Consider the following 13,912-nt stretch of genomic DNA (forward strand, 5'->3'; position numbering starts at 1 on the left):
GATAGAATATGTGTCTCTTATATCTCCTGCATTGGCTGGCAGGTTTTTTTTTGTTTGTTTGTTTTTTTGTTTTTTTAATCATTAATGCTACCTGGGAAACCCTACACACACACATATATATGTGTATACATATATACGTGTATGTGCATGCTAAATTGCTTCAGTCATGTCTGACTCTTTGTGACCCTATGGATTGTAGCCCACCAGGCTCCTCTGTCCATGGGATTCTCCAGGCAAGAATATTGGAGTGGGTTGCCATGTCCTTCTCCAGGGGATCTTCCTGACCCAGAGATCAAACCCAGGTCTCCTGCATTGCAGGCAGTTTCTATCATCTGAACCACCAGAGAGGCCCATATATATGTATATACATATACATAGGTTTATATTTTGATTACTTACCAAGTGAAAAATGTTCATATGTGTGTGTGTTTTCTCCCATTTTTTGGCCTTTTCTGTTAAATAGGATGTTAAGGGGGAAAAATAGAATCAATCTATTTTTCTGCTGGAGAGAAGGGGCCTCATGCTTCTCTTATTGGTTTATAAATGCTCTCCTCCTACTCCTTTTTTTAAATGTAAGAAGTATCAACTTCTTCTTTAAAAATTGTGGTAAAATATACACAACGTAAAATTTACCATTTTCAAGTGTACAGTTCTGCGGCATTAAGTATGTTCACATTATCTTGCAACCATCTTCACCATCCACCTTCAGAACTTTTCCATCTGTACCAATAGACGCTAACTCCCCACCCCCACTTCCTCCAGCCCCTGGCAACTACCATACTACTTCTGTCTCTGTGAATTTGACTACTCTAGGAACCTTACATAAGTGGGATCATACGCTATTTGTCCTTTGTGACTGGCTTATTTCAGTTAGCATGACATCCTCAAGGTTCATCCATGTTGTAGCATGTGTCTTCCTTTCTCAATAGCTTTGTAATGTTTCCTTTACTACATTAAGTGCATTTATAGCCATTATTTCCATTTATTTATGTCAATTCTAGGATCATTAGTGAATTGTTTTATTTATCTAATTCTATAATATATCTTAATATCTAGTAAGTTTAATACTTATGGCCTGCATGCTCATAAACTTATTAGTTACTGTCACCTATTAATTTTTTCTAGATGAACTTTAGAATTATTCATATTAACAAAATCCCATTGTGATTATGTTTAATCTATAGAATAATTAGAGGAAAATGGAAAAATTCATTATATTCAGTATCCCTCTATAGGGACATGGTATATATTTCTGCTTATTCAATTTTTAAAAAATATATTAAAATTTAAAAAATATTTCCTTATATAAATTCTAGATATATTTTCCTGGAGATATTTTTTTGTATTCTATGTTGTTTGTTAATAAAAATATATGATATATTTGTTTTATTATTAACATATAGAAAAATTACTGGCCTTTGAGTGTTTATAATACTCAAAGTAGTGACTAGTAGTAGTCTCTAGTAGTGACTAGAAGTGTCTTACTAATTTGAAAAGTTAGTTCACCGGAGTTTTCTAAGAAGTATAATCATATTGACAGAAATTAGGAATCATTTCACCTTTCTTTTCTAGTGTTCACATCTCTTAAGTATGTTCCATGCCTTAATGCATTCCCTAGAAATTTCAAAACATTGATACAGAGATCTTTGATGTCTTCCCAATTTAATGTAGATAATTCTAGTAATTGGTTCTTAATTGTGATGTCTGTTATAGTTTTAAAATAGTCTTTATCCTTCTAAGATAGCTTTCCCCTCTTATGGGCTTACCATTGGTTTTATCAGTTATATATGTTAATTTTATGACATAATATTTAGCATTTATTGAAATAATTATAAGGTTATTATTGCTATTATTAATATGGTTTATTAAATGAATAGATTTCCTGGTTATAGACACATTCTTTCAGCTCTTTCCTGTAATACAGAGCTTATTGTCACAGTACTGTTCACCCTGGATAATACATTTCTCTCAATGAAGTGACACTTGCCAATTTTTGTTTTTCTCCACAATGACCTCTGTATTAACACTTTTAGGACAATCTTTTGGTTTGCAGAAAATAGTTTGTTTTCCAAAAAGTAAATAAACATGGTTTATTTTAAAGGCTAAAACATACTATGTGAGTTTAAGGTTGGTGACTTGTAGAAGTGAATCCTACACTAGATCTAAAGCTTGTCACCTTTAAATCAATTCTAATAAAGAGAATACCAAGAAAATATAAATGTGATCCAATAAATCCTGCTTACACATTGTTGGTAGATGATAAACCACAATGCAGAACAGACTGCCACAGAAGCTATGCTGATTGCTTGCACAGGAAAAGCATCCTTGTCCTCCCGTCCCCACTCTAGCACATGTGTGTATTACACAAACACAACAGCTACACAGAGATGGTTCATTTTAAATAATATATTTCTAGGATTTTTTTCTCTTGGGTTTTTTAGAATCTAACACTCATTTTCACATAAGCTTTCCTTTTTTCAATCACTTATCCACTCAATAAAAAATTACTCAGGGTCTACTATGTGACATGCTCTGTGCTAGGTTTGGGGGATATATTTTAGATAAGTCAGACATGACTCTTGTCTTTGGAACTTACATAAGTAACACTCGAAAGCTTTTTCATTTTCATTTTTTGGTATCTTTTTGGACTTGAAAGCCTTCTAGTTTTTCATTTCTTTTGCTACATCTTCTAATTATATAACGCAGCTTCCTAAAATCTGATGGTCTAAATTTCTTGAATTAGTCACTCAATTTGTGACAAGCACTGTTCTGGGTACTGGGGAATTCCAAAGTGAAGAAAAAAAAGACACACACAGACAAAACCTCTCCCAATAGAGTTTACTATATTCTAAAGAAATCCTGATTCCAAGGCTTTGCAAGATTCACCTGACTTTAATATGCCATGTGCACCAGAGGCACTGAAAAGAACAAAGAAGTGAACCAAGTACTCTGGAGAGGTAAAACTGCAGAAATTTATGCAAAAATGAATTTCCAGTCAATAATTCTTTAAATTGAAATTTCACTAATTCCCCTCTTCAGATAATTCAACTGTCTAATTTTAATAATTTTCAATATATATGACTTCAGTTTCCCATAAGAAACATAAAACAGACTCATCAGGCTTCTTTAGTCTTGTGCATTCTTTGCTCAAATGTTTGGCTTCATAGGCAGAAACCTTTATATATTAGGCAAAATCAAAAGTGAAATACAATGTTTATTAGGCAGTTTCAAACAGAGAGCAGCTCTCCCATATTCCCCCGCCTCCAAATAAGGACTTCCCAAAGTGAGAGGGAGCATAAAGCAGGGACTTTCTGAACTCACCTATTGATGGATACAGACCACATAGGGAGCATGTAGGTACTTTTATAATTATCTCCTCTACTGAAGATAAGGCTTCCCAGGTGATACTAGTGGTAAAGAATCTGCCTACCAATACAGGAGATGTTAGAGACGTGGGTTTGTCGGGAAGATTCCCTGAGGTGGAAGTGGCACCCCCTCCAGTATTCTTGCCGCGGGAATCCCATGGCCAGAGGAGCCTGGTGGGCTACAGTGACGGGGTCGCAAAGAGTCAGACACGATGGAGCGTCTCAGCACCAGCACACTGAAGATAAGGTTGGTACATTTTTCTTCTATGGGATGATTCTATCAGCAATGTTTTTGGTACTTGTTGAAATTAGACTAAGCAATGTTCATCAGTTGAATGTATTTATTCACTGCATCAACATCTGTTTATGAGTACCTCCTTTGTGCCAGGCCCTGATGGTGTTGATCTTGCCAGTTTTGGTGGCAAGTAGATACAGAACCAGTTAGTACACATGTGGTTGGTATCACAAAAGTAGGGAGACTAGACTGGCTGGGGAAAAACAGTGTGCTGTGCAAGGTATATTAAGGAGCACAGCAATAAACCATAAAGCATTTATTCACTCATTTACTCAAGAGTCAATAAGAATTTCTGACAAAAATTTAGTTTAAATGAAGCCAAACTTATGGTGGCATTTGAATACAGTCCCCAGGAGTTTTACAGGTAATAAAGTGGCTTCCTAGCTAGGTTTAAAGCTACCTATAGATGGTATGATGGTTATGAGACAGAAATATTTTCCTAAATCACATTTCACTAACAGTGAGATTCACAGTAACAGCTAACATTTATTATTTTCTGTGTGCAGAGCACAATGCTAAAGACTTTACATATTATATTCTAAAACACTCAAATAATCCCTAACCTTAAGGCAGGAAAAATTAGTGTCCTCATTTTATAGATGAAGCTCCTGAGGTTCAACGATATAAGAAACTGGTCCAAGATTACACATCTAGAAAGTGGTAAGTTTAGGATGTCACAGAATTTACCAGGAGTTGAGCTTTTTAAAATGAAGGCCAGGGACAGGAAATGAATCTGCATACTTAGCCAAACATGTCAAGAATGTGAAATAACTCACTCCCAGTTTTCACAGCATTTCAGAGATAAGTAAATAATCTTCAGCAGAATCTAATCCAAGCGTGCAATTCTTTGCATTCAGCACACATACTTGCTAAGGAGAAGACACCACTCACTACAGAGAACACTTCTATTTTACATTATCCCTACTTCTGGTCATGACCTATCCTGGTTTTTTTCCAAGGACCATGTTAGAGCAAACCCTCTGCCCCAAGCATATACTTATTAGCTAGGACAGGAAAGGAGAAAGTGGCCCACACCTGGTCTCAGGCAGACCCTACTGTTCTGTTTCATGAAGGTATTGAGATTCTAGAGCTGTTAAGTTTCCGAGTGTTATCAGCATTTAGTCAATGGGAACAGATTTCTTACCATCAACTCTCCTAAGTGTCCTACATAAATGCAGAGGAAACTGCCTTTTGCAGGGGTCTCTGAGGCACAGGGTCTGCTTACATTTTCTTCCTTACTCTTATTCCCTTCATCATCATCATCACCATCATTGCTATTATTTATTGAGCACTTACTATGTGTCCAGCACTTTGCTAAGGTTTTAAGTATATTTAAGCCTTACAACAATCTTACAAGGCAGCTACCATTAACTCAGTTTTCAACAATGAAGAGGGCTGTGTAGCTGTTTAACTGCAAGGCCACAGAATGAGGAGCAAAAGTCTGGATTAAAACAGATCTATTTAACTCCAGGGGATATGTGCAAAACAGTACTGCTTGCATTAAAGGATTTATGATGGGGCATGGGATCAAGGAGTAGTGGACCAAATGTGTACATCTAAGATAAGCCTATATTTACATAAATTGATAAGGATGCAGATTTAGAGCTTACTAATCTGAGGTCCATGGAGCTCCCCCTTCAGTGTTTAAAAATAGATTTTGGAGGGTTTGTAACCTCCTAAAACAGGAATCAGCACATTTTTTTTCTTAAAAGGCCAGATAGCAACGATTTTACTTTGTAGGATACATCGTCTCTATGGCAAACATTCCTCTCTACTGTTGTAACGCAGAAACAGCCACAGATGATACACGAACAAGTAGGCAAGGCTGTATTCCAATAAAACTTTATTTACAAAAATGAGCAGCTAGCCAGCAGGCTCTAAAATGGTATGCAAATTCTATTTGCACATGTGCATCCTTATTTTTGTTGTTATTGGGAGAAAATCTCATAGCTTTCCCAAGCTTCTCAAGTAGGTTCAAAATCCAAGATGGCTAAGAACTGGTCTAAACAGTCTCCAAGGCCCTCCAAACTTGGACATTCCAAGATGATTCTATGTGCTTTTCAATGAACACTCTCTTTGGAAATTCTTTCTCCTTAGCAGGCACATTTGATAGATTCTGCTGTGAACTCTTAAGTAGACTATAATTTCTGTCTGTTGAGAAGAAAACACAGGACATAGTACCATTTCAACCATTCCTGGCTTACCTGGCCAGATGATATTGGCTGAAACACAAGGATATTCCAGAGAGGATACAGCAACTCAGTCCTGCACCAGCTAGTCTGAGATTGGTTGACGCTCCTCCTTCCTTTTCCCAGAGACCACGTTCTGTGTTTTACTGAGCCTTCTCCACAGAAAGCACTCACTCTCCCGACCACTCTGACACACACTTTGGATTCCTAAAGGCAGCCAGGGCTGCCCAATTATGGTGTGGAGCAGAGGGATTTTGCCAGAATTGTTTTCCTGATGGATCCCTGCTTCTGTTTGGAGACCCTCTCTCTCGAGAGGAAACATGGTTCTTCCTCTTAGGATTCCCAGTATTTATCTACTGCCTGTGATTACTGCCTCCCACTCTACGGAACTTGTCTTCCCCTAACTCGCATCTTAGGTGGAGATGGCTAATTATATTCCATTATGTCCACCACAGAGCCTGGTACCATATTTTAGGTTATTAGCACTGAGATCTTTGAAAGCTACAGTTTTAAATTCTGGCATTATTTTGGAAAAATCAAGATAATGGCTATCCTGTCAACTTGAATAAAAAGCAGGATTGACTGCTTTGAATTGTAGAAAAAAGAGATTATATTAAAGCAAAAAATTACAAATGCTATGAATCATAATGTGGTTATATTTATATTCCCGATTTCTGAGACTGGAGAATTGGACACAGGGTAAGAAGTGGGAGGGAAAAAAAATAGGAGGGGAGAAAGTGATGGTAGGAATTGAAAAGAGGACAGAATGAAACAAAAGGAATGGAGAGACAAAGAGGAGTACAGAAGGAAAGGCTGAATGCAGAGGGAGCCTGTTTGCTAACCAGCTACTGCTGGGTTGAAATTCAGTGTCATTAGGATCCAACCATTTCTCACAGCAAGTGCCCCCCAAAGAAGGAAATAAACCAGCAAATGAAAATAACGGGATGTAAATCATTTAGTCAGTACCTACAGAGACTATATTCCGTATTAGACTCCTGTATACATCACATCAGGATTAGTGTTAGCTCTCTGAGAAGAAACATTAGTAAGGGGACCACATGGTGCTGACTGCACCTCCAACCAACGTTCAGTTCAGCTTTAATTATCATGCTCATCTGGTAGCAGCGTGGTGCCACGTAAACAGAAATGGGTCATGGGAGGCCTGGGTTCTTGTCCTGCATTTGATGATGTGACCTTGTCTGGCCAAGCTCTGGGCCTCAGTTTCCTCATTTGTCAAATGTGAATAATAATTCCTTGCTCTGTTTATTTTACAAGATATTAAGAGGATGGAAAAAAATACATATATATACAGATGTACTTGAAATATACATATATATGTTTTATTTATATATAATCTTTTTTCTAAAATATAAAGCAGTCAATGCTGCTTTTTATTCAAGTTGATGGGAGAATCAATATCTGAGTTTTCAAAAGTAACGCCAGAATTTATATATATTGTGCTTCCCAGGTGGTGCAGTGGTAAAGAATCCATCTGCCAATGCAGGAGATACAAAAAGATGCGGGCTCTGTCCCTGGGTCGGGAAGATTCCCTTGGAGTAGGAAATGGCAACCCACTCCAGTATTCTTGCTTGGGAAATCCCATGGACAGAGAAGCCTTGTGGGCTACAGTCCATGGGGTCACAAAAGAGTTGGACACAACCAAGCAACTGAGCAGAGCACGAAGCATATATATATATATATATATACACACACATGCACATATACTTGGATGAGAATAAAATATCAGATAAATGTAAAATTGACCTTGTTCTTTTTACTTAACAAGGTACCAAGTAGGCGTAGGGGTGGGGCTGATGGCATTTTGCACAGAAGACTTGGTGACTCAATAATATGTCTTTTTTTCCCCCTCAGTAATATCTGGTCTGGGATTATTACTGCTTTCTCAATGTTTTTAGACATACTTCTCCCCTTCAGAAATGCCAAAGGTGAAAAATACTACTCGACTGCTATAATTTGTCACCCTCGCTGCCTGAGCAAGACGTGCATAGACAGTTTAGTAATTAAGCTTTTCAACCCTGCATCGTATAGTTTTATTCCAGCAAAGGCTATATTTATCAGCTAACAAGTATTAAATCACCCCGCTGCTCAAGCCGTTTCTCACTTGAATATGCTCCTTTCAAAACAGAGCAGATTTCCTTGACTGTGTTTGATTAATAAAAGTTCTTGTTTGGAAGTACTGTGGTGCTGTGTGGTCCTGTGGGAGCCGACATACATACACCCTTTTCCCAAAGGTACTGACCCAGTATTTCTCAGGGGACTCGGCTACCTTTGCCCTGGGTCTTTTAGGGCATCCGGCCATCTGAATCTCATGGCCTCTGGGATGGCTTCTAGCACAAGATAGTCTCATATCTATTTAAATTTCTCAAGAGGAAGAGGTAAATAAAGATAGAGAACACAAGCTTTTGATACATTTTCTTTCCTTATTTGAGCATCAGGGAATTGGTCTGTTTCTATCAGACATGGATCAAAATGTAAAATGAGTTTTCAAATGATTAAATCAGCAAAGTAACAATGACCTACATACTAAGCAGGGTTGTATATCTTTTCTCATATTGCTACAGTCTTTTCTAAGCAGATGCACAATTATTAGGGAAACGCATTTCGAATGAACAGATATTAAAACTTATCAGTGGGATTCTCTGGTGGTACAGTGGTTAAGACTTCACCTTCCAATGCAGGGGGTGTGAGTTTGATCCCTGATCAGGGAGCTAAGATCCCACATGCCTCATGGACAAAACATAAAGCAGAACATAAAGCATAAAGAATATCATGACAAATTCAATAAAGGCTTTCAAAAATGGCTCACATTAAAAAATATTTTAAATAAAAAATAACTCATCTGTAATGGCTTAGCATACTTTCTCTAAGCAACACGTCCCACTTTTATAAATATTTTTTTCTTCTTTGGAATATATACACTCATGAAACAAATATAACATTGCTTTAAAGCTTTAGGATGCTTTCAGTCAGATGGCTCCAGAATTATATTAGTTAAAAACAAAATAGTTAATATATTGGATATATTTGCTACCATATTTTAAGGGTATAACCAAAATAAAGACAAATGTTCATCAAATATAGGCCAAAATGATGAAAGAAATCTCAATATTTTTCCTTGTATCATAAAGCAGATCACATTAATTTCCCTTTTCCTTTCTATATTTTCAAAAATAACTGACATTAACCATACGTAGGCATTTCAGTTTTCCATCAATTGATTGCAAGTAGGAGATGTATAAGACCATTCCATAGAAAAAAAACCCCACTTTGTAGTTACGTAAACAAGTTCTGCCCATGCCTGTGTATGCCTGATAGTGGGCATCTCAGTGTGAGATTTTAAATACCACCAAGCTAAGGGGTCTTTTGTGAAACTTTTCTTAGTTTGAGAGACTGCAATGATGCGAGAGGCTGTGACGATTTCTTTCCTTTCAAAATGACAAAAGGGAACTCACCAGTTTGCTTTCCAAATTAGCAACAAGTACCTTGTTCAGAAGGCTGGGGATCAATTTCTCTTGAGCCAGCAAGTCATGGGTTGTCACTGATGCATGTGGGTGATATGCTGAACCGCTAAGTTGGCAAATATTGAACTATTTTAAGTGCATCTATTTTCTGGTTCAGTAAATTTTTTTTGTATTAAATTCATTAAACTTGACACAGTCTAAATGCCACAGCACACACTGGAGAGGGCATAAAAGTAACAGCACTAGCCACAGGAGATAGCACAAGGTAAAGATCAATATAATTTCTCTCAGCTTCTATTTAATTTTTATCTTTCCCATTAAGGCTGGTTTTTTTAAGGTTAAAAAGTACTGTGTGACTTGGGAAGTCAAGTTGAATCTGGTTATTTTCTGAAAATTTGAAGAGGCATTTCTTTGTCAGTCAAGTTGCCCTCCAAATTGCGTTCTTAGAGATGATGACATATGTGACCTACAATTCAGGAGCACTTAATAACTTGGAAGAGAAATGAGAAACAAAAATTACCCTTTGTTTCCACAGTTTGGAGAAATATCGCAGTTCAGCAATTTGCAAAAATATCAAATCGAGGATATACTTGAAGATTTATCATGATGTCTTGATAATAATTATTCTTTATTTGGGACCGAAATTTTCAAAAGGACAACAAAGGTCAGTGAACATGAACTGTTACTTGGATTTGACATAATTTGGGGGGAGAGCTATTTGTTTTTTCTTAAACACTACTTTGCCTCCAACAAGGAGTGGGTAGATATGGTGATTCAGAAAAGTGGAGAAGTATAAAGTACAAGGAATTTTCATTCTTGTAGGAATTGTAACTACTGAAATTATAAAATTGATTTTATACTCCACGTGAAAAATAACAATCAGTAAAGAACAATTTTTCCAGTAATTTCTCTCAACAAAATAGAAAACAAAATAATCAATGACAGAAAATTGTGAAAACAAAACCCCCAAAGTACATGTGAAAAATAACAATACAGGCAGTACTATATATGATTCTTTAAAGCTTCCAGAACACATAAGGCAGAAGTGATGCAGCCGTCAAAGTTGGACTGAGTAAATCCATCCCCTCCACACACAAGAAAAGGCTGGAGATGAAGAGTCATTTGACCAAGTGAGTTGGCTGCCGCATTTGTAACCTGAAAATATTAAAAAAGAAAAAAAAAAAAGAATTGCAATTGACATTCAGTGCTCTGTTGTGCTATCATGTCAATGCCCACCTGGGGAAGCTTCTTTACCTGAAGAAATCAAGATGTTTTATAATGAGCAAGGAAAACTAGGTTAAGACCCCTAAACTTTTCCCCTTGCCCAAGTGTTCACACTGAAATTCTCAAATGTTTACATTTTCAGTCATTTGATAAGATAATCAGAAGTGTATTGAACTTCAAAATTAATAGGTCACGATCTGCTAAATCAGTTGGAAGTACAGTGAAGTTTTTCATTAGCGGGGAATGAAATTCATGAAATCATTCACCAAGTATTGAGAACCTGCTATGTGCTGGACAAGATGAATACAAAAGAGATTTAAAGGGTCGTGTCTTTAAGGAGTTTCCAGTTCAGCGCAACTGCTGGCATGGAAGTGTCTAAGGGCTAAGGCAGAGAGAAGAGCAAGGTGCTATAAAAACACATGGGAGGAGGCCAGCATACTGGACAGAGAAAGTTTCAAAAGGGTGTGACTGGTCATTTCACTTGAGTTCTAATGGAAACATCAAAATTTGCCAGGGAAGGAAGCAGGTATAAGGCTTTCCAAAGGGAAGGAGTAAGATGTGTAAATGTCCACAGCCAATGTGCACTGTTTGGGAATCTGTGGTGCAGGGGTGTGTGTGTGTGTGTGTGCATGTGCGTGCGTGTGTGTGTGTGTGTGTGTGTGTGTGTGTGTGTTGGGGGAGGAGATTGACTAGAAGAAAGAACATAACTGAGAGGTAAGATAAGAGGAATATTTTGTTTCAAATATAGTCTACTTGGGCTTCTCAGGTGGCTCAGTGGTAAAGAATCTGCCTGAAACACAGGAGACCCAGGTTAAATCTTTGGATCAGGAAGATCCCCTCAAGAAGGAAACAGCACCCCACTCCAGTGTTTTTTCTTGGGAAATCCCATGGACAGAGTAACCTGGTGGGCTATAATCCTTAGGGTCACAAAAAATCTAGTCCATGGGGTTGCAAAGAGGAGGACACGATTTAGCAACTAAACAACAACAACAAAGAATGTAATGCTGTTTATGCGCCAAAAGGGAGAATCAGTTGAGGTCTAGGACTTATTTTGTAGAACCAAGTTTATAATATTTGAAGTGACAAAAAAGGCATAGAATTATTGGAAAAATTATTCTCTAAATTAGAATGTATGTTGCTAACAAACATTCACAGTGAGGGGAATGAACCGGCGATTAATGTATTTATCTTGGATACTGATGGTTTGGCTACTGAAGCACCAAAAACTCCCTAAAAAACCAAATTACTCAAAGCTATTATAAAGGCAGTCCCACTTGGGACCACTTTCCTGCACAACTTCAGGGGGTGCGTTTCACATAAACTACAACACGGCAGTTCTGATCTCCCTTATACAGAGTTTTCATGAAGAGAAGCAGAATAAGACCCATGAGAATTTACTTGTTTAAAAATCACACCAAAAAATCAAGCAATGTAATAAATGCTATTTGGATTATGGAGCCAATTTTGCTTCTTGATAGGCTGAGTTAGCATAATGCTTTCATAGTTTTTTAAAACCATAAAAACTTTACATAGATATTTTTATTTATATGCCATATTTTGTCTTTAAAAGGAGGTGGTACAATTATTTCCTTCCTGAATCACTAAGGATATGGACTTTTAAAGACCAGTATCACTCAGATACAAATGTAAAATGATATAAGTATCCTCTCACTTTTCTTGAGGTCGCTTGATAGCAATATCATCTATCATAGACATAGCAGATAATCTTTTAAAAATTAAGTCACAGTTTTAATTTATTATATTAAATTATAGTTTCTTTTATGCCCTCCCAGGTTTTATTAAAGTATAATTGGCAAAAAAGTTATATATATTGAAGATGTACAACTTGAGGTTATGACATATGTATAGATTGCAAAATAATCACCATAATCAAGCTAATTAACCAGATCTGCTCTCTTAGCAAATTTCAAGTATACAATAGAGTATCGAAATGGTAACCCACTCCAGTATTCTTGCCTGAAGAATTCCACGGACAGAGGAGTCTGACAAGCTATACAGTGCATGGGTCACAAAAGAGTCAGACACGACTGAGCGACTAAACAAATCATTAACAACAGTCATGCAGCTGCATGTTAGATCCCTAGAACTGACTCATCATATATAACTGAAACCGAATCTAATATATATAACTGAAACTCTGTACCCTTCAACCAACATCTCCTTATTTCCCCCTCCCACCAGCCTCTGGCAATCACCATTCTAGTCTCTGCTTCTTAGTTTCCAAACATGAGCTCATGCATTATTTGTCCTCCATAGCTGATAATCTCGAAATGGGCAGAAAAGGTCTTTGAGTGGCTAAAATAGTATATAGTGCAGACACTGAAGCACAGACTTGGGTGTTCCATCAGAGCTTTTAATATCCTGCTTTAGATGGAATTTTAGCAAGTTGGATGATTTGATTTGTCAGTGAATCACGAAGGGAGGAAGAAAGCTGCTGGGCTCCTATACATACTATTGATTTCAGAATGTGACAATCCACAATCTGAAAACAAGGGATGCTACAGCAACACTAAAACGCCAGACAGGGCTGGGGAAAAGCCTGGCAGTCTGTGGTCACTTAGTGCAGGGCAAATAACTTTCTGGCTCTTAAAAGTCCCTGAGGGTGCCATTATTAGTTTTCCTGCAATGATTACTGCTACTGATGAAGGCCCCAATATTTCAGGACCAATTCTAACAGGCATAAAGTATTAATTGTTGGCATTTCTTGGATGTTCTCTGCATACCAAACGCCTTACACACACACACACACACGCACATACCCTACTTAATTCACATATCAACTTATGAGGTATTTACTACTATTCTCATTTTACAATTGAGAAACCTAAGATTCAGAGAGAGACTGTCTCCTGCCCGAGAACAGAAAGCTTGGAGGTGAAGAAGCATTCAAACAGAGCAGAATTTCGCCTCCAACTCTCTCAGAAACATTTCCATAAGGACTTAAGTAAAACAAAACAAAAATGTGTGATCGTCATGTGGAAAATTCACATAAATGGGATAACTCATTCACACATATTCACATATATATTAATACATAAACAGGTGTCTATCTATGTATAATTTATATGCACACATATACACACACACACACATACACACATATATAAAATTCTCCATTCTTAGTAAAGTTTCCATACATTCCAGCCGGCATCCTGGTATAGATAAACATGGTACTATTAAACATTACACAAGTGTTAAGCAGGAGGTAGCTTAAGGGAAAAAGTTCTGCCCAGAAGAGAGTGGGTAATTTATCAGTGCTGTGTAATTTCATTTGATGAGTAGTGAGTGCCAGATGCCAGATCACATGGCTGGAAAACTAGGCCACTGATTAGCCAG

At 37.2% G+C, this 13,912-nt stretch overlaps 1 protein-coding gene and 1 long non-coding RNA gene across 4 annotated transcripts in view; one reads left to right on the plus strand and one right to left on the minus strand.

Annotated features, from left to right (window-relative positions):
* The first annotated feature begins 3,283 nt into the window (after positions 1-3,283).
* On the plus strand, positions 3,284-10,236 carry LOC139036034 (uncharacterized). Its single transcript, XR_011488724.1, has 2 exons — positions 3,284-3,612; positions 9,867-10,236. It is a non-coding gene; the product is annotated as an uncharacterized lncRNA (long non-coding RNA).
* Positions 9,941-13,912, minus strand: part of RNLS (renalase, FAD dependent amine oxidase) — a 262,683-nt gene continuing 258,711 nt past the window's right edge. For 2 of the 3 annotated variants that reach the window (XM_070470600.1, XM_020879822.2), the window contains one exon: positions 9,941-10,486. In XM_070470600.1, the coding sequence (XP_070326701.1) occupies positions 10,389-10,486 (98 nt within the window). In that variant the 3' untranslated portion in view covers positions 9,941-10,388. The remainder of the gene's footprint in view (positions 10,487-13,912) is intronic. The other variant, XR_002311298.2, reaches the window with a different exon arrangement.

Source organism: Odocoileus virginianus, chromosome 7 (genome assembly GCF_023699985.2).
Source record: "Odocoileus virginianus isolate 20LAN1187 ecotype Illinois chromosome 7, Ovbor_1.2, whole genome shotgun sequence".
NCBI lineage: Eukaryota > Metazoa > Chordata > Mammalia > Artiodactyla > Cervidae > Odocoileus > Odocoileus virginianus.